At 37.0% G+C, this 24,138-nt stretch overlaps 1 protein-coding gene across 1 annotated transcript; it reads right to left on the bottom strand.

Moving 5' to 3' along the window:
- Positions 1-476: 476 nt before the first annotated feature.
- Positions 477-20,739, bottom strand: LOC110158173 (uncharacterized). Its single transcript, XM_020922610.2, has 13 exons — positions 20,584-20,739; positions 17,714-17,916; positions 12,595-12,732; positions 10,748-10,859; positions 10,034-10,220; positions 9,287-9,428; positions 8,724-8,879; positions 7,916-7,971; positions 7,456-7,631; positions 5,635-6,035; positions 5,433-5,529; positions 3,587-3,884; positions 477-2,644 (listed from the first exon to the last, which is right to left on the bottom strand). The coding sequence occupies exons 1-13, from the start codon at positions 20,710-20,712 to the stop codon at positions 2,385-2,387; spliced, it is 2,355 nt and encodes a 784-aa protein (XP_020778269.1). The 5' UTR covers positions 20,713-20,739; the 3' UTR covers positions 477-2,384.
- Between the last annotated feature and the right edge of the window lie 3,399 nt (positions 20,740-24,138).

Genomic DNA, 24,138 nt, shown 5'->3' on the forward strand with positions numbered 1-24,138 from the left:
GCCTCTAATAGTCCAATGGGATTCATTTGGTCTTCAGATATTTTATGTTATTCGGTTCTTTTTTCAGACCTAGAGTTTGTTTTCATACCTGACAGTTTCAGCTGCTCACCGCGGTCTTCCTCAAAGTGGTCGCGTGATGTTGCTGTGATGTGTCCGGTCAGCTAATTTATACAGGTTTTGCCGCTGTCTTCCTACCGTTGGAGGCAGGACGACAGCACCATCTGCAGTCCGACTTCCTCAGGACAGTATCCCAGGTGTGTGAGAGTAAAAAAGCCCCTTGGTCCTGGTTTATAGACCTGTGGACACGTTTCTGTATTTCAGTTGCCTCTTTAATCCAGCGGTGATGTTTATTTTCCTCTAACTTCCTCTAACTTCTACAGGGGGCAGCACTTATGTGATTCAATAACAATGTACTTTCCATACAACTCTTTCTCTATTAAATAATCTTTCAGTTATTACACTATAATCAAACACAATTGCCTTGATAGTTGAAGTTTTATTTCCAAACCAGAAAGAAAAAAATACTTGTGGGACAAATTCCTTCAAATATTTACATTCACTAGTTTTCCTAAGATGCAGAAACAAACTATTCCATACCATTTTTTTGTTTTTGTTTGGGGTTGTGTAAATAATTTTAAAATAAATATGTTTCCAAACAATATTACAAGCAGTGACATTTGTAGATCTTTTGTTTTGTAGTTACACACAATGGTATTAAATGTTATTTCTTCTGAGAACTTCACCTAAATCAAATTATACATTGTCATTAATTAAGAGGAAAAAACAAATAACAGAGCTGATTCTGTACTGTTAAACAAGTTCCAGTTTTGTTTTGTTTTGTTTTTAATTACTCACCTTTTTTGCTGAACTCTGAAACCCTAAACAGGACAATAAACATATTAACCACAGGCTTCTGAAAGTGTGTGTCACTGCAAATTATCAATCCAGCCAATTTCAGTGGGAATAAAAACAATTCTAGGTTTAGTCCGTATAGTATATGGTTTAGACACCTTTTGTCATATCTAAAACTTTGATGTAAAATATTGCACTAAGTAAGAAACATCCACCATTACAGGAATGTGTCGTACATAGTGATTAAAAAACATGACGAACTTCACAAAAGTAGAAAAAGCTGATTTCTGAAGCTGGCGGAAGAAGGCGCTGAGTCCAGAGGTGATAGATTTACAATGTGGAAAACAGCAAAATTATATGTTTGCAGAGGAAAGCTGCTTTAACTTGGTGCCTGACGAGGCTTGACTGGATTTTTGGCAATTTGGAGGCTGCAGTCTTGAAATATTTAAATGTGACAGGTTAGACTACACATTTCTCAAAAACATACTTAACATCATTCGATTTCAGGTTTTACCGTGACTTTTGCCTAGTCTTTTCTGGTTTTGTCATTTTGGTCAAGTTTATAATTTTACCTCCTGGCTGAGGATGGACAGCAGATTTGACACGCACAGGTATGTTACCTATCAGTCATAATGTTAAGAAGGGCCAAAACTTGTGTAAATTACACAATAGTTATGATAAGACTAAAAAATAAATGACAGCACCTTTATTTTATTAAATCAATATTTAAATTGTCAGAAAAATGCCTTCCTTGGGTGTAGAATGTTCCTGCATTTTGGATGGAATTGATGACAGTTTTTTGTCTACTTTTCTTCACAAACTGCCACTTTACTGATGTAAAATTATGATGAAATATAGTGAATATTTACCAAAGGTACTATCCCACTAACCATAACTAGTCATAATTAGAAAAATATATTTCAAATGCACTCCACCTTTGCACAGACACACTAGCTTAAAGAAAGGTTTCATCATCTAAGATTTCAGTATCTTATCAACAACTTTCTTAAGCTTGCATTATTTCATCTGACAGCACGAATTTTCAATTTAAGACCTTCCCTTATTCAAATTTACTTCAAAGCAGGATTTTACCAAATTGGACATTATCAGTTTACAACACCACACCTGCTCAGGAGTTCATGAAAAAACAACTGTTTATGCAGAAAAAAAGTATTAGGAAGCAATGTTAAAGACTCACTCACACTGCTGTTGTCCTATAAATCATTTGAATTAAAAAAGTGATTAGTTGGCTAAGGCACCATCGACAAAATGCCCCCAGCCCTACTAATTTACTATATGGTGACATGCGTAGTAACTATAGGAGGTGAAAAAATATAAAAAATATCTGTTGTAACTTAGTTTCAATTTAGTATTTTTGAACAGAAAATATCAAAAGAACAACATTTTGCTCAAAATTACAGCAGTTTGGTGGCTCCAGAAAAAAATGGCAAGATAGAATGAAAAATTATGTAATACATGTAAAGCAATAACATATAGTTTTGAGTAAATATATTGTATATATGGATTTTATTTTAATCTGAATCGAGTAGCATCTTCATATCTTCCCCTCTTCTCTTCTTGGTGAAGTACCACACGAGGACCACCATGATGATGATGGAGATGAAGAAGCCCGAGGCGAAGATCACAGTGACGACGGCTGAGCTGAGGAGGGTTCGGATCTTGTGGAACTCGTCTTCATCATCATCATCATGATCATCATAGTCATCATCATCCTGCTCCTCCTTTTCTGAGCCTCTGTTGCGGACAGACCAGCTGGGACGAGGCCTGGGCACTGAAATATCCACAAAACATTTATCTCACATCGAATTTCATGAAGTAGGGTCAAAATAACTCACTGTGTACAATGAATTTGCTCAGGTTTGTGAAGTTGTAGTGTATTGTCAGCGATGGGAAGAATACTTTGAACATGCATTTAGTTACAGAATACTGAATATGTCTAAAAATGCATTCCATAACTCATTTTGATACACGGTCCAATCAGAGTACTGTGTTCAGAATACTTTCGCACAAATATACGATTAAAAATGTCATAATGTTTGTTTCTCCGTTTGTTTCGCATGTCCTATCAGTAACTGGAGAAGGAAAACTCACACATAAGAAGAGCTGCGTTTTTTTATATTTCTCACTGATTTTGTGCAGTTGGAAGCCTAAATTGTGATAAATTACTGGAGTGTATTCTTTTTATTCTTACAAAATGCAACTGTATTCTGAAGTGGCTTAAACCTGAGCGACCAACAACTGAGAACGAGATTGACATTGTGCAAGAGATCTACAGGACGGAAAAGGTTTCATTTTTATTGAAAGTGCAGCTGGACTTATTTTAGAAGGTGTGGTCTAAATGGACAGAGTATGTAAAGCCGGTGGGATCAGACTTCATATAAAACTACTTCATATTTGCAATGTTCTGTTGGTTTCTGAAAGAGGTTCCCTGGCTCCTCAACCTGTTCCGAGTTTGTATATGTTTTAAAATGTAAAAGCAGGAACACGTGATTTTCATTTTACACATTGCAAGGTGTAATCTGCTTTTTCATTAAAAAGTAAATTTGAAAAAAATAAATAAAAAAATGCAACTGTATTCTAAATATCATCAAATGAAATTGGAATACAGTTAAAATTAGCATTCTGAATTCAGTTACTTCCAAACACTGTGTAATGTTTTGTATCATGTTTTTGTGTTTTGAAGGAAAACTGCCATGTGCTGGACAATATTCACCTGGTGCCTGGGTCTTGGGCCTCTTTCTCTCCGGGTCATCGTTCAGCATCGGTGTAGTGGTATTGGGATTTTGTTCAGCCATGAATCCTAAGCCTTCTCCTGAATCATCTTCAATATCGGTGAAAGACTCTCCCACGAAGAGCAAAGGCCCCTGGGTGATCCGGTGGTCCACGGTCTCCTTGGAAACCGCCCGTCTCCTCCTCCGTCTGGCTTGGTTAGCGTTCGACACGCAGCCTTGGGAACACCTGGAGAACGAGTTGCCCTTCTCGCACAGGATGACCGAGCACGTGATGTAGACCTGAAAGAGAGGAGCAGGTCAGTGCTTTGCAGCTGAGGCCGTCAACTTTCTCTGCGGGGGTGAAGCTAACTCGAGGCACTGCTCTGTCTGACGTTCTGTCTCATGTTGGACTTTAATTTGAGCTTTGTTTTACCACAGCACCACCACAATCTGACCGTAAAGAATTGATTTAGAATTACAACAAATGAAAATCAAACACCTAAAACAGGACCATGAACACTTGTATTGATCATAGCCCGAAAATGTGTTCTTCTTTTGTATTTTTTTCTTGTGTTTTCAGTTTCCTAATGTGTGTGTTGCATCTCCATCGTAACTGCTGAACATTCTGCCATAGACATACATGCAGAACAACCATCGTGATGTCACTGCAAAGTATCAATAGCGGTTAAATAGCGACAAGCAGGTGGCGCATCCATCCTCTAGCTGAAACGTTATGCCGAACACCTATAATACATTAAAGGTGCACTTTGTAACTTTTCAGGTGGAGCGTCTGCCGCCTGTTTGTCTCCATGGAGATGTAGTTGCTTAACCTGTAAATTTCCAGAGTATGGCATTAAACTTCATCTATCTCCATTGCAAATAGGGTAATTCGGATCTAGTGTCAGGTTGGGATGGGGCAAAAATTCATCTGTTCACTGTACATTTTATATAATTGTGATAATCCATTTTATCACCAAAATGTACAGAAAGAATCACTTATCCACAAAGTTCTCATCTACATCATTGTTGTTTTCACTCATAACAAAGTACAATACTGTAACGATTGTTTAAATATGGATCTTATTCATAAAAATCCGTGTATCATTCGTTCATTGCGTTTTTCAAAATAAAACCAAAAATAAGAAAATGAAAAAAAAACAAAACTATTTTCTTCATTATTTGCCTCCAAAACCAAAATGAAAAAACGGATAATGATTTGTTTAGTCCTGGTTCAGTTCTGGTTTAGACCTGGTTTAGTCCTGTTTTAGTCCAGGTTCAGTCCTGATTCAGTCCTTATGTGGCACAAAAGGCCAACATGACAGAAATTGTTTTTTTTTTTTTTTTTCCATTATTCATTTAAATACAAAAACTGAAAAAATAAAAAAAAAAAATAGTTTTTTCATTTTAGTTTTGGAGACAAATAATGAAGCAAATAATTGTTTTTTTTGTTTTTTAAAAACAAATGAACGAATGACACATGGATTCATTACATTAAATTCTTCTTATTATTAGTATCCATAACATTTTTAAACCATTTTAAATTTTAATAATTATTGTGAAATAATTGTTAATCACATTTATTTTAGCCCTGATAACTGTATTGTCTCATGCAATTTGAGGAACCTAGCAGAATGCATGTTTTTCCATTTAAATTATTATTTTTTTTATTAATAGTAATGTATAACTTTAAAAACATATTGTGGAACATTCTAAACAAAGCAATAACGTCTGCGTGGAGACATGCAGACGGAGGACCCTCAACCAGAAAAGTTACATTGCGTACCTTTAAGAAATATCGGTGGTGTGACGATGTTAAAAGTGAAGTCAGTAGTTGTAAGTGTTGCTCACCTGGTCATTGCTTCCTGTGAACTTGAACGCCTGCACTTCAAAGTTGAATGTAGTATCTGTAGACTTTTTAATCGATAAAGTCTCATCTTTCTGGCAGCTGTAGAACACATGATCACACAAACACAGTTAACATTTTTACCTCTATATCCACAGTAATTTTTTATCATTATTTATTTAGATTTTATTTTCTCCTCAGACTCACCCGTCCGTGATGATGTCGTAGAACAGGCTGTTGTCCGGGTTGTCATCCGGAGTGGCCTTGCACGACTCCACAAACATCGTCACTTTCTGCAGGTCGGACTTGGCCTGGATGCTCAGGTAAATCATATCAAACAGCTTCACCTGCACTGGGTACTCATTAGCCTCAACTTTCTTGGTGAAGTCTTCGTCTTTGTAGATCTCAAACGTGTATCCGAAGCTGCCGAAGGTGGACTCTGTGAAGATGTAGTCATCTTGGTGCACACTGAAGTAGTTGGAGATACTGAGGAATTTGGGGAACTGGCAGGAGAAGCCGATCTTAACTTTCTTTCTTCTAGTGATGATGGCGTTGGGCAGCTCGAAAGAGTCGATCTCATTGGAGAACACAATAAAGTCACCCTTATCCTGAAATGTAATTCATAAAAATCTTTTAAAAATACAAATTTTTTCAGTAGAAAGTAGGGATGTAACGATATCCAAAACTCTGTGTACGATATTTTTACTATATTTATTGCGATATTTAGTGGAGGTTGACAAAGCTGTCCATACGCTACTTTTTCCTCTAAAAATGCCTTCACAAGACATAGAGAACTAAAGAACTAAGAATTAAAGGTGCTTAAGAACAGTTATTTCTCCGTGTAGTCTGCACTGAAATGGAGCAAAGGATCATGGTCTATGTAGTTCCCTCTGTTTTTTTTAGCTATTGCTGCACCATAACAATGAATGTAAGCAGAGAAACTTGTAATTTGATATATTGTGATGATCCACGATATTATTGTGAGACTTTTGACGATACCGTATCACAGTATTTCGATTATTGTTGCACCCCAAGTAGAAAGTGAAAGTAAAAATTTGAGCAGCGCTGCTTTAAAGAGCCTGTATTACAAAAAAATTTGTAATTAGAATGTTTTGATTTCCTCAAAAACAGACCTGGAGTTGTGTTTTGTTTTAATGATTCATGTTTGAGTAACTCTTGAATGAATGAATGAATGAATGAATGTTTATTTGGACAGTAATGCATAGAACATGCACTGAAAACATAAATACATAGATAAAATACAAAAAGTAAATATTTCTTTTCTATAATAATAAACAAAAATAAATGTTACGCAGACTTTATTTGTGTCTGAAAAAGGAGTGGGAGGAAGTAAATACTTATTTAACCCACACACATATACACTAAGCACTAATTTCTTAAGCACAGTATTTTGAAATAATCCCCTTTTTTGGACAATGTTTTAGTTCTATTTTCATGTTGTTCCATAATTTTACACCACAAACAGAGATACAAATCTCTTCCTTGTCATTCGAGCATGAGGCTCTTAAGCTATTTTATTCAGTTTCTTTCCCTTTCACAGAAAAATATTTTTTGGTAAGAGCTTATTTTTAGCTTTATACATTATTTCCGCAGTTTGGTACATAATCAGATCATTCAGTTTAAGTAATTATTATTATCTGTTTGCATCCCCAAAGCTCAAAATGCTCTGTTCCACCTTCATGTCATAAGGCGGTAGTTTTCAAGTTCACGTCTACCTTTTACTCTTCAGTAAAAGTAGAGTTGAGATTTGCAGTTCCAGGTCTGAAATTATTTAAATGATTTTACTGAAGGTGCATGAAGTTTAAAACACAATGGAGCATTTCCTGTATTACCAAATTACATCACAACGTGGAACAGATTTTTCAGTTTGAGAGAAGAACTCTGCCTTTTGTTGGCCCTTTAAAGTCAGTGCAGAAACCTAAATGTATTTCTAACTTCTCTTTTAATTGTAAATCACTTCAAATTCTGTAGTGTATGAATTATTCTCTATGATAAAGATTGTGTTACCTCGATTTTGGTGCCGCAGGTGCTGAAGCTGATCTTGCCCATGATGTGGGTGTCGTTGGAGGTGAGGGAGCAGGTCTTGTCCAGGAGCATCAGGTAATTCACGTCGATCCCTGGCATCGACGCCTTGTCCAAGAACACCTCCATTTTGTTAGATTCGCACATCACGTTCGCCTTTCCTTTTTATTATATCACAAGATGAAGTGCTTTGTCAGTATATTAATATCAATCAATATTGCTGAAATTTATAGGCCAATATTTGTTGAGTTTTGTTGCACTATATCATGGTCTTGGGTCTAGTCAGTAATACAAATTATTAGGTTCCATATTTTGGGATTTACCTTTCTGATATTTCATGACCAAGTACAGTGTTACCAATAGGAAAAACTTGCTCTTGTCCCCAATCTGGATATATGAACATTCTAGAGTCTGAAAACCACCAATACAAAAACGACGGACTAACCTTGAGCGATAGTGGATTTGGTTACCACTATGACAACACATCTCATCTCTGATTGGCTGGAAGGGGAAAAAAAGGAAGAGTTTAAAGTACACATAACAGTTTAGAGTACTAATTTCTCTAAAACATAGTTAACATCATTGGAAGTTTTTACAACAAATTTGCCTGTTTTCTGGTTTTGTAATTTTACAGACAGATATGACACACCTAGAGGTATGTTGTCTGGCAAGGACTAAAACTTGTCTAAATTACACAAAAGTTATGCTTTGACAAATAAAAACTAGAAAAGCACTCAGAGAGCGCAGACCTCCGCCAAGGACTACCCCCATTTTTTATATAAATTGCGATAAAATCAGTCTTCTGGATCAGATCCGGATCAGCCTTTGGAATATGAAAGAGGATCCCATTGTCCATCCCTGAGTCAAATTTCATGGGGTTTGGTCAATAATTAACCGAGATATTGAGAAAGAAAATTTTTGGCCCCATTTACCACAATGTTAACTAAAATTTCAAAGTGATCCAGAATCCAGGATTTCTTCCGGATCACCCCCAAAATGAAATCAGTTCTTCCTTTTCACATTTCCAACAAATCCTGAAAATTTCATCAAAATCGGTCCATAATTTTTTGAGTTATGTTGCTAACAGACAAACAAACAAACAAACAAACAGACAAACGCCGGCAAAAACATAACCTCCTTGGCGGAGGTAATAAATCATAACATTGACAGTTTGTTAAATGGTGATTAAATGCCTTCCTTGTGCATAAATTGTACTAGCTCCAGATCCCTCTTCCACAGTGTGCTGTACTCACGTTTCGTCCGTTTCCGCAGTGAAGCAGACAGGCACGTGGCTGTACGCGTCCTCTTCCTGTGGAGTCCAGCTCAAAGTCACCTCTGCATGTCCGAGAGTCTTGTCTTTGAATACTTTGGTCATGTTATAAGGGCCGCTAATCTGGAAGTCATGAATACTGTAAAAAAAAAAAAAAAAAAAGGAAAAAGTAAGAGTAAGTAAGAGTAACATGGCTTCAAAATAATAATACTGAAGTACAAGTACAGTATATTAGTGGTCTAAGAAATTACTGAAGTAAGAATAAAAAATAATCTGGGCATCTGGTTTTATGTGATGTCACCAACTGCTTGAAATTGCCATGTCCTCCAAAGTCAGCACGCAGTTTTTCACTGTTTTTGACTAAAAAGCTGCACATTTAACCAGTACACTCAAATGGTAAATAATGCTATTAAAACACCGTAGTATGTGTTTTTAGTGTTTAGTTCCACCTAAATTTGGTAAAAGTTGAAGGAATGAGCAATGCTCACACACAGCCAACATCATCCCAGCTCTGTTATTTTGGTTTAGTGTGAGTAGAGCTTTCACCTGTTGTGGTGAGCCTTGGCCATTGCGTAGATGCTGAAGGGCTGTCCCACTGAGGCGTAGAGCAGAGCCCCCTGTGAAGGCGTCTTAGACAGAAGCATGGGCTGGACATGTCCCACCTTACAGCTGGGCAGAGGAGCCAGCACTGCACAACACCGGACACAGGAAGATTAGGAATAATACACACAAATCGACTCCATCGGGTTGCACACATGGGAGATTTTGCCAGTAATGTAATAATGTATGTTTGTTATTGAATGGAGCTCAAGAGTTCCAAACACATCGGAGTTGACTCTGGTTCCGGAAGTAGATTTTCCATAATTTTTTCCCATAAATGTTTCAAAAAAATTCAAATATTAAGAGTTCAACGGCATCAGGGAGACTAACCAGCTACATGGTAACTGTATCTGTAACACAGTTTTAAGTCCAAAAGCCCAAAAGCATATTTAAAACACACGTTTCCACAAAATGTTTTAATGACTTAGCAATTTGTAAAGTTTCAGAAACAGATTTTTTTGTGTCATAAGTTACCACACAGCTATTTACCCCCAAGTGAGCTTTCAAAACTTTAATATTGTTTTTGAACGGAAAGAGCCCTCCTCCCCCACCTGCTGCAAGTGTGTCCAGATCACATCAGATCTCAGAAGCTAAGCAAGGCCAGACCATTATCATTATTATTATTATTATTATTATTATTAGTAGTAGTAGTAGTAGTAGTAGTAGTAGTAGTAGTAGTAGTAGTAGTATTACCTTCCAGTGAGAAGAGCATTTTGACGCTGCACATTGGCTCCAGGTTTGGGTCGGACACGTTGAGGTACACCTTGGGTCCTTGTGAATATGTCATTTGTATGTCTTTGACCGGGAAGTCCTGCATCATCACTTCAAACACATGCAGCCCCACACTCAGGTTCCCACTGGCAGTCAGCGAGCACTTGTTCTGCACAGACAAGCAAGGAAAAGCATTAGTAACAGCTACAGTAGTTACAATTACCGCCCCTGACTATTGATTCTTTGCAGTAACGTCACACTGGGGGTGTTCTACATGTATCTCTAATGGTGGAATGTTTAGGAATTACCATGGTGACACTATGCACACATAAGAAAACACTGTCAAAAATGTAAATAATACATTTTCAGGAGCCTGTAATCAATATGAGCATGCTTAATTGGCCTGTGACTGTAATTTCAACACAAATCCTCTCACCTGTTGTAGTTCCAGCTAAGTCTGTTCTTTACGTCATATTGTGTTAAAATAAACCACAGATTAAAGTCTAATAAAGCCTCAGACAGAGCAGGGCTTACAGTTAGCATCACAACCCCCGGGGAATGTTGATGACATTGGCTGCAAAGTATCAATTGGAAATATTTTGAGCAAATGATAAAAAAGTCAAGTTTGACCAAAAAAAATAAAATAACAGGAGGTCATTCTTAAATATAGAATGAAAACAAATTAATCTTGCGTACCTCGTCAAACACAACATTTGCTGTAGAGTTGTATATAAGGTGACATTTGACTTCATCTCCGTCTGGATCATGAGCCAAGAGATTCAGTTTGGTGAAGCAGTTCTGAGGCACTCTGCAAAAACACACAAAAACAGTCAGTACATGTTGGCTCACATATATATGCAATAACCAATGAATAAAAACAACACAATAAATAAATATAACCTATAAATATAAATATAACACACGTCTTTCTCTCTTTATCATCTTTCCTTTCATCCATAAATGTTCTCTTTAAAGTGGAACTAAACACTAAATTAACTTTTTTTTGCTACTAAACTGTGTATATGGTGTTTGAATAGTAACTAATAGTAATAGTAATAGTAATAGTTTTCTACTGTTTGTATTTCTTTTTTTTTTTTTTTTTGGCTATTTTAGTGCAGGCTGGGTCAATTTGCTAGCCTGATTCATCAGCAGGTTTCACTTCGTAGAAACCTCGCAGTGTTAGAATTCGTTCACTCGACAGTAGGCGGGCACTTTTTATCATTTAATCAATCGCTGCTCTTTGGTAGTCATGTATGCAATGTGCTGCTAATGGGGCTAACTGGTATATTAAAGGTTGTATGGAGAATTTTTTTTTTTGTTGTTTCAAATTTTCAATGAAAGTTAAAATACCATTACAGAGACGCAGCAGCCTTGTAATTATGATGACTAAAAAAAAAAGAAAATCTATCAACTGTGGACATAGTGAGGCCAGATAAACATCAGCCAATAGATAACAAGGCTACCTCATTTTCTATTGGCTGTTAGGTTGTCAGTCAAACTCCCTACGTTTCTAGTTTAACTGACTCGCCGGCGCGCAGGGATTATGTGGTTTATGCGGTGGTTTTTAGAGGCTTTTTTTAAACTGTAGTTTCCTTGCAGTTCGCACAAAGTTTGGTGGACAAGAATCCACGACCAGTTCACCGCAAAAGAAAGTCCGTTTTTGAGGTCGCTAGAAGAAGAAGAGAAGGGGAAAAGGAGCAAAGCCAAACATGTGATTCTTGGAGATCTCTTCCAGCAATTGCGCGAATGAAGCAGACAAACGGTCTAAAAACTGACGCTAAATTATTTCTAGACAGATCACTTCAGCAGTAATTCTGAACGCACACTGGCTGTAAACAAACGTGATTTCTAGAGTCAGGAGGCGGGAGGAGATGTTTCTACTGAGGGAGCTGTGGAGGAGGAAGGTGGTGTCAGGCATGCACAAAATTTGAAAAAGGACTGTCGCTGTATTTCTTTTCCCTTTAAAAAAATCCTCTATACAACCTTTAAGCTTTTCCTAAATCTTGTAGGAAGAAGGGCGATAAGGTCTTTCCCCTTGATAAAATTCACTAAACATTCTCTTTATTCTGGCTTTAAATCCTCGATCTCGGGAATTGTTGACACACTGAATATATGACTCTTCGCTGATTGGCTGGTGCCCGTACTCGCACTTCCGGGGTTTTTGCGAACCGTCTATTGTATTTTGATTCCTGACCTAGTCGCTGGAGAGAAATGAAATTGAGCGGTCTGGTCAAAAATGCCTAAATCTAAGTTTATACTGCCTTCAGTGGCCTCTACAGTTTCTGATTACAAACAACCTGGCTGCAGGAATTTGAAGTGTGGAGACATCACAAGTTGACCAGAGCATTATGAGCTTAAGACTTGTAGACAGAGTAATAAAATAATAAATGGGTTACTCAAACATGTGTGGATGAAACATAAGTTATGTTTTTGGCTTAAATCTCACAAGTAAATTTCTGCACAATATAGGACCTCTAATAAAGATCAAATAAACATAACAACAGTGTAACAGTAGACCAATGAAAATGTGCTTTCACTCTGACTTTATTTTGGAGACGGTGGCTGTGACGGGGCAGTGGTTGATGGCGAAAGTGTCAGAGCGTTGTCCCAAATCCAGATGAGCTGTGGCTGTCCAGTTCTTTGCATTATCGACATTCGACGCCCAGCAGCAGCCAGAGGCACTGAAGGGCACAACAACACAAACACACACAAGGGTTAGGACTGTAGGCTGACAGTAAAGCTGTTAAATAATTATGTTTTTATTATGTTATTAGACAACAAAAAAACAAAACAAAAACATGTATTTATCTTTAGCTTGTTGTATCTAATGTATAGTTTAGTTTTAAAAGGACTTTCCATTTGAATGCTTGTTAAATAGAAAAAAATATATATTTCAGTATTATAATATTATAAATCATAGCTCTTGGAGGACCATATTTTTCGCACTACAAGTCACACTTTTTTTCATGGTTTGGGTGGTGCTGTGACTTATACTCCGGTGCGACTTATATATTAAAATTTTCAGACTGACAGAGGCTCTAGGTTTTAGGTTTGTGTGTCAGTATCTGCTGCTACTATTACTCCTGTACCACTGTCACTTTGCTCTCTACTACGCATGCCTCCTGTATAAAAAGCCGCTGTCTTGCTGCAAATAGTGAAATATTCAGCTGAAAACGGGAATCGAGCAGCAGAAAGTAAGTTTGGAGTGAGCGAGTAACTTGTGGGTGACTGGCAGAAAACGGGGATGGAGAACACAGCTTCACGGCAGGTGCACCATGGAACTTTCCTGGAAGTCACTGGATGAATCGACAAAGCCTGAACTTCAGTGACACCGAAACCATCCTGTCGGGATTCAGAAAGGCCCAAATAATTCTAACTGGAACTATACTGAGCTGTCAACAGCTACACGGAAGAGGAAGCGGCGCTCTGTTTACCTCATGGATCTATGGTTTATCTCTGGAGGTCACGCAGAAGTGACATCAAGGATGAAGAATTCAATGGATTGAGTGATTTGGAGTGAGATCGTGAGTTTGGTAAATTATGTTGTTTATGCTATAATTATCTGAATAACTGTTCATATATTACGTTAACATATTCAGCCTGCCTATTCAGCCTGTTCTCTGTTCTGCTGTTTTTTCTATAACTTCCCTTTCAAGATGAAATGTCAGTTCTTGGTCTCTGATTTTATAAACATATTTCCCCAAAAAGTGCGACTTATAGTCCAGTGCGACTTATAGTCTGAAAAATACAGTAATATGTACTGAATAATATGTATATGTATGGACAAACAGTTAAGTTTATTTGTACTAAACAATGAAAAACTTGTGCAAGAAGCTTAAAATGCACCATGAAACTATTTAAAACCTAAAAAACATCCACATAAACAAAAATTGGAAAAAATAAATAAATAAATAAATAAATAATAATCAACGGGGCAAGTTTTGTTGTGAGTATCCATCAAGGAGATATACAGAATGCCATTAAACTCAGATCTTCCAGACCTTCCACCAGAAAAGTAACTCACCTTTAATGAAGGTGTTGCACTGTGGCCAAAGGGATCAGATTTAGATCAGAGAGAGGCATTTTAGGTTTAAACTAAGGCCCCTTCTGCTTTCTGATTGGATAATTATCTTGAGAACCAAAACTCACAACATAAAACCAAATTATTATTACTTTTCCATCATGTCCCACGTATTTGTAATTAAAAATACATCAGCGTTAAAATCGTTTTCAGTAAAATATATGTTTGGTTTGAGCATGTTTACCTCATAAACATGTCAGCCTCATCAAAATCTCACATACAGTTTCTTTAAAGGCCCAAATAATACCAAAGTCCAGACCACTGTGGCAGGAGGACAAACACTATTTTTCTTTCTCTCCATCCGTTTTTTTATGAAATGTCAAATAGTCAAATAAAGACAGGATAGTTGTCCCTGGGTTAACTTTAACATAAGAGGTACAGCGTGTACTCGTCGTGACAAAGAGCCGTCTGTATGGACCATGTGGGATCAGTGAAGCGAAGACTTGTTTTGTTTCTTTGACACTACAGTAATAACTTAGGCATTTTTACTTTGAAACTGCATAAAACTATTTTGTGAATCTTCTCACGTCAAATCATCAATGCCATTATTTGTCTTGACAGGTTCATTCAGCGACAAGACAACTGAAACAATCCCCACACCCAAACGTAGTCATTAAACAGTAGTATTTATACAGTTAACTTCTACCATTGTGTTATGGTAGTTGTACTTTACTTCTACTTAAACTGCATGCCAGATTATTATGTTTCTAATTCTGACCTGTGGTAAATATTGTCATAACTTTACATCAGCTAAGTGCAAGTTTGTGAAGAAAAGTAAAAAGCAAAAAGTAGTAAAATACAGAAAGTAGCTGTGAGTTTGAAAACATAACCCTCTATCTATTTCATCGTCAATCGTTATCATTTCCATCCAAAATACAGAGATAATTTATGCCCAAAGAAGGCATTTTTTTGACATTTTAAACATTTATTTAACAAAATAAAGGTGGTGTGATTTATTTTTAATTGTCAAATAATAACTATTGTGTAATTTTGTTTAGTTTTGGCCCTTGTTATTGTGGTTGCAAGTTAACATATCTCTACGAATGTCATGTCTGCTGCCCGTGTCACGTAAAATTATAAACTTCACCAAAATTACACAACTAAAATAGGCAAGATTCTAAGTAAAATCTTAAATATAATTATGTTAACTATGTTTTAGTAATAAAAAAAAAGTAATATTTTGAAGTAAGAATACTCCACATACAGTGTTTGAGTTTTTACAGTTTACTCTTTGAAAATTATGTAAACAACAATCGCTTGTCAAAATCATTACAGAACATGTTCAAAATCTGAAATAGCCAAAATGAGCTCAGAAGTACGGCCATGTTTATCAAAAAGAAAATCAGAACAAATATTATGAAATTTTGTAAATCTGTAAAAGTGGTGGGACTCTAGAACAACTGTACAGAAAACCTAAAATTGTGCACCAGTCTCCTCCAGTTCATAAAGAAATTTAACTCTGAGCAGATACATGAATGATGAGACTTAGTTTGTGCTGTAGTACTTTGTTGTTCTGTTACTGATTAGTTTGTTTCCTCTTGCTATATTTATGAAGATGAACTGGGGTCAAGATGACGCTCTGATAACGGAATAAAGGGTAAAGGCAGAATAAGTTCAAGCTTCAGCCGACACTTTTTCAGTCTGTGTATGTTAAATATGATGTCAGAATATACCTGTGAGTACACTCTTTGTCACTGCCGCTTCATTTTACCCATTCATTAATGTGTGTGGAGCAACCTGTCTGGAGCAGCAGACCCACCTCTAGATCTCAGCCAGGAATTACTTTAGCCAGAATATTTCCAGAGGCATCACTGAGGCTCACCAGCTCTGCATTAACTATCATCGCAAGGTCTTAAAAGTCTCAAAAAGGTCTTAAATTTCATGTTCCTAAATTAAGGCCTTAAAAAGTCTTAAATTATGTTGTCTAAGTCTTTTTTTTTTTCACAAAGGTCTTAAATTTCATTGGCCTATTTATTTGTTTACTCAATCGGGCTGCAGTGCGATGTTAAATGGAGGGAGGGGAAAAAAAACAACAACAACGTGAAATAACGTAACATGAATGAACGTCTAATTTGGAGTACGCGCAAACAATACGTTGTTTTTTGGCTTCGGCGGCAATGAGTGCGTATACATGCACATCAGTAACCCGGTTATGATCGGGTTTTTTGAGTATCCCGGTTTCTCAGTGCGCATGTATACGCAGTAACCCGAATACTGACATAACCGGGATATGGCTAATAACCGGGTTACTGATGTGCATGTATACACACTCAATGAGTAAACAATCAGTTTCGTCTACACTGTCCAAGACGCAAAACTCTGGTCAGATCTGCTCACATCACATACACGTTTACGTCACATACATCATCACAGAGTGTCACCACCTACCTAGATTTCCTCAACCCAAAACGCTCGTCTAAATACGGAATAAAAAGTGAAGACGCTGTGCCACTTTTGTGTCTTCTGTTAGGACCGTCACCATGTAAAAGTAGCCTTAGATTCTAGATATAGAAGCGTGGGTGCGACGTTGGTCTTAATTTTCATTTAAGTGGTCTTAAAACACCTTAAAAAAGTCTTAAATTTGGGGTGGGCAAACCTGGGGATACCCTGATAAAGCTTTTGTTTAAAGACCAAAAAGCAAATTTTTCTGTGAAATGCTTTAATCACTTTGCAGATAATAAAGTTTCAGAAACACATAAAATCACATAAAATTGTAGGTCTTGTCATTAAAGAGAGAGAGAGATACTTTATTGGTCGAGAGGGAAACTCAATTTTGATGCAGCAAACTGTTGCAGTTTTCCAGCAACATTTCCACTGCACTTCTCAGTCCCTTTGTGTCTCATTTAAAGGTCTGGACTGGTCAGGTAGGGTCAGCAGTAGAGGTGTGCAAAAATATTGAAATATCGATATATCGTATCATTTAATGTAATAATACAGTATTGATATCTTGGGCTGCTGTATCGATATATTGCCAAGAGTATTTTTTGGTATATTTTACTAAATTTTTGTTACAGCGCTATGGTTTTGTTGCTTGTTCAGAGGAAGGAAACTTGTTTATTTGACATTTGACACTGTTTTGATGATTAAAATGTTTGTGTTTTATATTCACTTTGCACAAGAAGTGGTTTAACAAACACTTTTAGTATCACAGCCATGATTTAGCCATTGTTTTTTACTGAACTGTATCGAATCAATTTGAGATATATCGTATCGAATCGAAAGTTCACTGTATCAAGATATCGAGATAGCTATCGTATCGTGGCCTATGTATCGAGGTATGTATCGTATCGTGGCCTATGTATCGAGGTATGTATCCGTATCGGCAACTTTTTAATGACACCCAGCTCTAGTCAGCAGAAAGTTACTACATATTTGATTAGCTCTGAGCAAGTCTGTAAACTTTATTCATTCATTTTTTTCGGAAAGTCTATACAATAAAGTAAATGAATAACAAATTAATTCTGGAACCAGGGAGTGGGTGGTCATTGGGTCATTGTTGAGGAGGTATTTCAGAACATAGGGGCACCATAGTCTCCTCCGATTCACTAATATCGCCACAGTTCCCGGTGCAGAGTTCATACCTGAGAGCCACGTTTTTGGCGTGAGCCGATAGCTTGGTGGTGGATTTCTGCTCCGTTTGGCACCAGCGCTTCTCTCCGGTTATGTCATTGGTTGTTTCCTCGGCGGTGCCTGTGGTAAAGTTCCCACACGCGTTACCGTCGCACGAGTACGACACCTGAGCAGAGCAGGATGAGTGGCCATTTTCTCTGCTCACCAAAGTCAGCTGAAACATAAAAATAAAGTCAAGTGAAGGGACGTTCTGCTATGATTGGTCATTCAAAGGGCTGAAGTCTTTGAACAGAATTATGTTTTTTGTTGTTGTTTTTTATGTTTAATGTCATACCATGGAACATTCAAAGCAGATAGCGGACCCTTCACCAGAAAAGTTACACAGTGCATCTTTAAAGTTAGGAAACAGGTTGTAGTTAAATTGGGGTTAGGAAAATGTTTAAAGTTAAGGATTGGTTAAGTTTAGAAACAGGATTATGTTAAGGCGAGGAAAGGTTAAGGTTAGGGAAATGTTTTGGGTAAGTTGGCACAGGTAAGTCAAAAAAAACAAAAAAAACATGACTAGACTGGGGACAGAACTAAACTAAACTGGACTAAGATGAAGAGAAAGAGGTAGAGAGCTTCACTGGGTCATAAAAAAGATAAAAATAGCAGTACAGGTGATCTACAGGGGTTAAAACGGTAGTCTTTAAATATATCTTTACATATATTGTCAAACTCGAGGCACTCTGACTGAATATATTAAATCCTTTATTGCATGAAGGGACGCCAACGTGTTTCGACCAGCAAGATGGTCTTCGTCAGGTCTTTGATTCAGTCGGAGTGCCTTGGGTTTGTACCTTGCCCACTTTTACATTTTCCAGTAAGGGTAACTTTCTGTTTAAAGACTAAATTGGACTAAGCCAGGACTAAACTGGTACTAGACCAGGATTCCACTAAAACAGGTCTAGACCAGGACTGGACCGGACTAAAACCAGGACTAAACTGGGACTAAACCTTGTGTCATTGTCTGAAAAAACAGCATTCCTATTTAAAATGTAAAAATAACAACAACAACAAATGAGTAGATATAAGCAGCGAGCAATTGTCTACTCAAAACATTTAAGTTGCTTTGGTTATGTCATTTAAATGTATATTTTTTTTGTCTTACTTATCCAAACCAAATATTGTTATGACTCTGTTTAATTTATAGCCCTTTTCTGCTAAATTCTGCATTATTTCTTTAACCCTTGGCCTTAAATATATCGCTCTGCAGTGGAGCAATGCCAGGACGCCTTCAGTAAATCCTGTTCATCTGGATTTCTAAGACACTTTTCTCAGAACAAACTACCAGCTTCATCATAACTACCGACCAACGTGCAACTGTTCTGTGCTACGTTAACCTAAATATGAAACTTGAACTGAATTAGTGAAAATAAAAGTTCATTGTTAGATATATACACAGTAAATATTTACGTAGAGTCGTTTCTGGCTTTGTTGGGGCCCTTAGAATTTGTCAAAATTGTGGCAGCTATTCATGGGTTTCAAGATATGGAACCATCCATATATTCTATTTATTTTATTATTTATTATATTCCACGGACGTCAGATTAGGGAAAAACCTGTAATGTGCATTTTTCATTAGACAACATGTATGGGCCCACCAAAATAATTTGTACCCAGGACTCAGAATTTGGCGCTACACTCCTGATGGTTCCTCAAAAAGTCCTACAAATCATGAAGAAATTATTTGTCTGAAGATTCAAGATTTAACATTGTAGAAAACAAGAAAATTACGTTTACAGCATCAAAAACTGCAGGAATAAGGACCAGAGTCTATAATCCCAAACCCTATTCATAACATCGCACTTTGCCATAAAATATCCAAATTACATATTCACAAATGTTGAACCTGATCATTTTTATTATTCTCTAGACCCAAGAACTTTTTTTAACAGCATTAACTTTCGCTGTTTTCCGTCTGTATTAAATATTATTGTCCTATTGAATCTGGTAATGCCGTCTTAAACCCAGTAATTACAGCAGTATTGTTTTGTAATTGTCTGTGAAAGTTATTTGGACACCTCTATTGTTGTTAATGGACTGTATATTTTAGGGCAACAAAATACTGTTCACATTACTTTATCTTATTTATTACTTTAACATACTAAATAAATAAATAAAGTATTGTTTATTTGTTACAGACAAAAGAAAGAAAAACATGTCACACGTTTATCCTTTTGTTTCCTTTCGTTTCCATTCTATTTCTGTCGCCCTGTAGTGACCATTGGGGGTCTGTTTTTTTGTGATAAATACATCCTGGTTTGGTCCTGGTTTAGTCCTGCTTTAGTCCTGATTTAGTCCTAGTTTGGTCCAGGTTTAGTCCTGGTTTGGTCCTGGTTTAGGCCTGCTTTAGTCCTGGTTTAGTTCTAGTTTGGTCCAGGTTTACTCCTGGTTTAGTCCTGCATTAGTCCTGGTTTACTCTTGGTTTAGTCCTGGTTTAGTCCTGGTTTGGTCCTGGTTTAGTCCTGCTTTAGTTCTGGTTTAGTCCTAGTTTAGTCCAGGTTTAGTCCTGCTTTATTCCTGTTTTAGTCCTGCTTTAGTCCTGATTTAGTCCTGGTTTAGTCCTGATTTAGTCCTGGTTTAGTCCTGGTTTAGTCCTGGTTTAGTCCTGATTTAGTTCTGCTTTAGTCCTGCTTTAGTCCTGCTTTAGTCCTGGTTTAGTCCTGGTTTAGTTCTGATGTAGGCTTAGTTTAGTCCTCATGTAGTCCTGGTTTAGTCCTAAATTAATCCAACTTTAGTCCCAATGTGCAAGTGTGGATGCCCCATTGTGAACGAGCTCAAAGCCCAGACCAAAACCCAAATTCCAATTTAAACATCAGTAAATAAAGATTCTGCGTACCGGTATCGTCCCGTCTGATTTCTTCTGCAGCTGCAAAAACCTTACGCTGTGTCCGTAGAAGTCCGCCGCGTGACTTGTTTGTATGAAAACGCTCGAAATTATCAAAAATATGAACACACCAGACTCCATTTTTACCTCCTGAAATCTGTCCAAACTCTGAAACGTATCTTGTGAGTCTGAGATTTTTAGATGCGGGAGGCGTTTCGCATTGTTCCAACAGGTTTGTCCGGCTTTACCTACACTGTCGCAGCTTTGTTTTCAGAAATGACAACTATGACAGCCGCGTAATCTTTATTTAGCAGCGAGGACTGATGTATGTGACAGAGAGATAATGCTTTTAATATTTCTTATCATGGAATGTACGAGCGCTGCGAGATTCATCACAATCGTAATTTGAACAGACGTAATTAGCAAAATCGAGAAGATGCAGTTTTTGAAGTACCACAATTTCCTTATTCTGCTTAAAAAGTGCCAACCCTTCAATTAACAAAACCACGATTATAAAATTTAGGACAGTGGCCATAGCAGTTTACAATTTAGAACAAAGTATTTAATTTTTTGAGGATTATCTGTAGATCTCTGAGATGACTGAATGAACATTGGGTACTTTGCAGTGACATCATGCTGGGGGTGCTCTACATGTACACTACGGGTCAAAAGTTTTAGAACATCCTAATTTTTTCAGTTGTTTATTGTAGTTAAAGTCGTGTAAGTCCATTGAAGAGTTTGAAATGGTACAAAGGTAAAAACTGAACAGACAGAGGATAAAAAATAAATAAAAGATACAAAACACAAGTCCAAGCTCTGCCAAAACTAAGATTAAACCAGATCTAAACTAAGACTAAACCAGGACTACATCAGATCTAAACTAGGACTAAACCAGGACTAAAACTGGACTAAATTAACTAAACCAGGACTAATGCTGGACTAAACTAAGACTAAACCAGGACTAAACTAAGACTAAACCAGGACTAAAACTAAACTAAGACTAAACCAGGACTACATCAGGTCTAAACCAGGACTAAAACGACTAAATTAACTAAACCAGGACCAATGCTGGACTAAACTAAGACTAAACCAGGACTACATCAGGTCTAAAACAGGACTAAACTAAGACTCAACCAGGACTACATCAGATCTAAACTAGGACTAAACCAGGACTAAAACTGGACTAAATTAACTAAACCAGGACTAATGCTGGACTAAACTAAGACTAAACCAGGACTAAACTAAGACTAAACCAGGACTAAAACTAAACTAAGACTAAACCAGGACTAAACTAAGACTAAACCAGGACTAAACTAAGACTAAACCAGGACTAAAACTAAACTAAGACTAAACCAGGACTACATCAGGTCTAAACCAGGACTAAAACGACTAAATTAACTAAACCAGGACCAATGCTGGACTAAACTAAGACTAATACCAGGATTACATTAGGCCTAAACCAGGACTAAACTAAGACTAAACTAGGACAACATCAAGTCTAAACCAGGACTAAAACTAAACTAAGACTAAACCAGGATTACATCAGGCCTAAACCAGGACTACATCAAGTCTAAAACTGGACTAAACCAGGACTAAACTAAAACTAAACCAGGACAACATCAAGTCTAAAACAGGCCTAAACCAGGACTAAACTAAGACTAAACCAGGACTACATCAGGTCTAAACCAGGACTGAAACTGGACAAAATTAACTAAACCAGGACTAATGCTGGACTAAACTAAGACTAAATCAATACTACATTAGGCCTAAACCAGGATTAAACTAAGACTAAACCAGGACTACATCAGGTCTAAACCAGGACTACATCAAGTCTAAACCAGGACTAAACTAGGACTACATCAAGGCTAAATCAGGACTAAACTAAGACTAAACCAGGACTATATCAGGTCTAAATCAGGACTACATCAAATCTAAACCAGGACTAAACTAAGACTCAACCAGGACTACATCAGACCTAAACCAGGACTAAAACTGGACTAAACTAAGACTAAACCAGGACTACATTAGGCCTAAACCAGGACTAAACTAAGACTGTGCAAACACAGCAACAACAAACAGCCAAAAAAAACTTAGTAACATGGTGTGAAAACTCAAGAAAAATGCAAAATAGATTCATGGTCTTGTTTAAGTGTTTATATGATTTTCAGCAAAAAAAAGGATCGATTGTGACTGTAATTTTATGTGTGAGAGATTTGTTTAAGAGCGCAAATCTTACCTACTGTAGTTCCAACTAAGTCAACTCTTTCTGGTCAAACTGTGTCAAAATAAAGCTCAAATTCTAACTTCCAAAATCTTTCTTGAGTCTAACTTGAGTAATAGAGAGAGAAGAGCCTTCGGTTAGCTTCACACCCCGAGGGAATGTTGATGGCTTCAGCTGCAAGTATCAATCATTTTCCTATTTCAATTATGCACTATTCTTGGATTTCAGAATGATGAAAGATTATTATTACTTTTGAATGAGGAAAGAGTTCTCAGAATTTTGCATATAGTTAAGAGAAAGCTGAAACCCACGAAAAGGTGTTGTACAGAATGTTGCGAGGTCATTTGAAACCAGCAATTTCCCTGTTCAAATTTGTGAATCGTGCTATAATTGTTTTACAGGATTTGCGCTCTGGGGTTTTTACATGAGTTCTGCGAATGTGGAAAAGGACTAAACCATACACAATGAGAAGAGGGGGGTGGAGTAGCCAAAAATGGAACTCAAGTAAGAGTAACGTTACTTTATATATTACTAAAAGGGCCCATGTTATACTTTTTTTTGTTCTTCATCAAAAAACATACCTGGAGTTTTGTTTAGTTTCATTCACACGCAAATCCTTCACTACATTGGCAGTCTAATACTCAAACCCTTTCGTGTACTATAGGATCTTTAAGTACAAAATAATGATCTCAACTCAGAAAAGGCCCAACCGTACAAGAGGGATCAAACCTGTTACTGTGGTGTTGTCTGTCAGTGGTAATTATCATCTATGTTTGCTTTAAAATGTACACAATGTTTGCAACTTTTCTCGACCTGGTTTCAACTGTGAGGTGGCCTATTTGTTTTTGTTTTGAAATATTTCGGTGTTGTTTTCAGTAGTTATCTTGAACAATAGAAGGGTTCTTGAACGTGCTATTTTGAATTCTCAAAACATGTTTTGTTAAGTCATTCTGACAAACATTTAAAGGTTACAAAAGGTTCCTATGTTAAAGGACCTTTGTTAAGCTATTTTCTGATCTGTTATAATGATGTTTCTTCATTAAAAACATTAAAAGCCGTTTTGCCCACTTCACTCACAGTGATGGAAATCTACCAAAATCACCATGCAACTGGTTCACTGACAATTAAAGTTGTATTTTGTTTCATCCACACATTTAACACACAAACCCTGCATATTTAGGCTGAGTTTTTCTCTCAAACAGAAAACTCTCTGTCTCTGTTCCACCTTTTGTGATGTCATGTGGTAGAACAACAAGTGTTCCACTGTGTTTTTAAACTCTGCACCTTCGCTAGAATAATTTGGATAATTTTATCCCTGGGTAGCTCTTAACTTGAAAACTGCTTTA

This window comes from Boleophthalmus pectinirostris, unplaced genomic scaffold (assembly GCF_026225935.1).
Source record: "Boleophthalmus pectinirostris isolate CB_2022bp ecotype Guang Dong unplaced genomic scaffold, ASM2622593v1 HiC_scaffold_19, whole genome shotgun sequence".
NCBI classification, from domain to species: domain Eukaryota; kingdom Metazoa; phylum Chordata; class Actinopteri; order Gobiiformes; family Gobiidae; genus Boleophthalmus; species Boleophthalmus pectinirostris.

Coding starts and splice junctions, on each gene's coding strand:
- LOC110158173 (XM_020922610.2), bottom strand. CDS start 20,712: ATGGAGTCTGGTGTGTTCATATTTTTGATAATTTCGAGCGTTTTCATA. Junction 10,860..12,594: donor GCCACCGTCTCCAAAATAAA/GTCAGAGTGAAA, acceptor GTGTTTTTGCAG/AGTGCCTCAGAACTGCTTCA. Junction 7,972..8,723: donor ACTGCGGAAACGGACGAAAC/GTGAGTACAGCA, acceptor TTCCCCTTCCAG/CCAATCAGAGATGAGATGTG.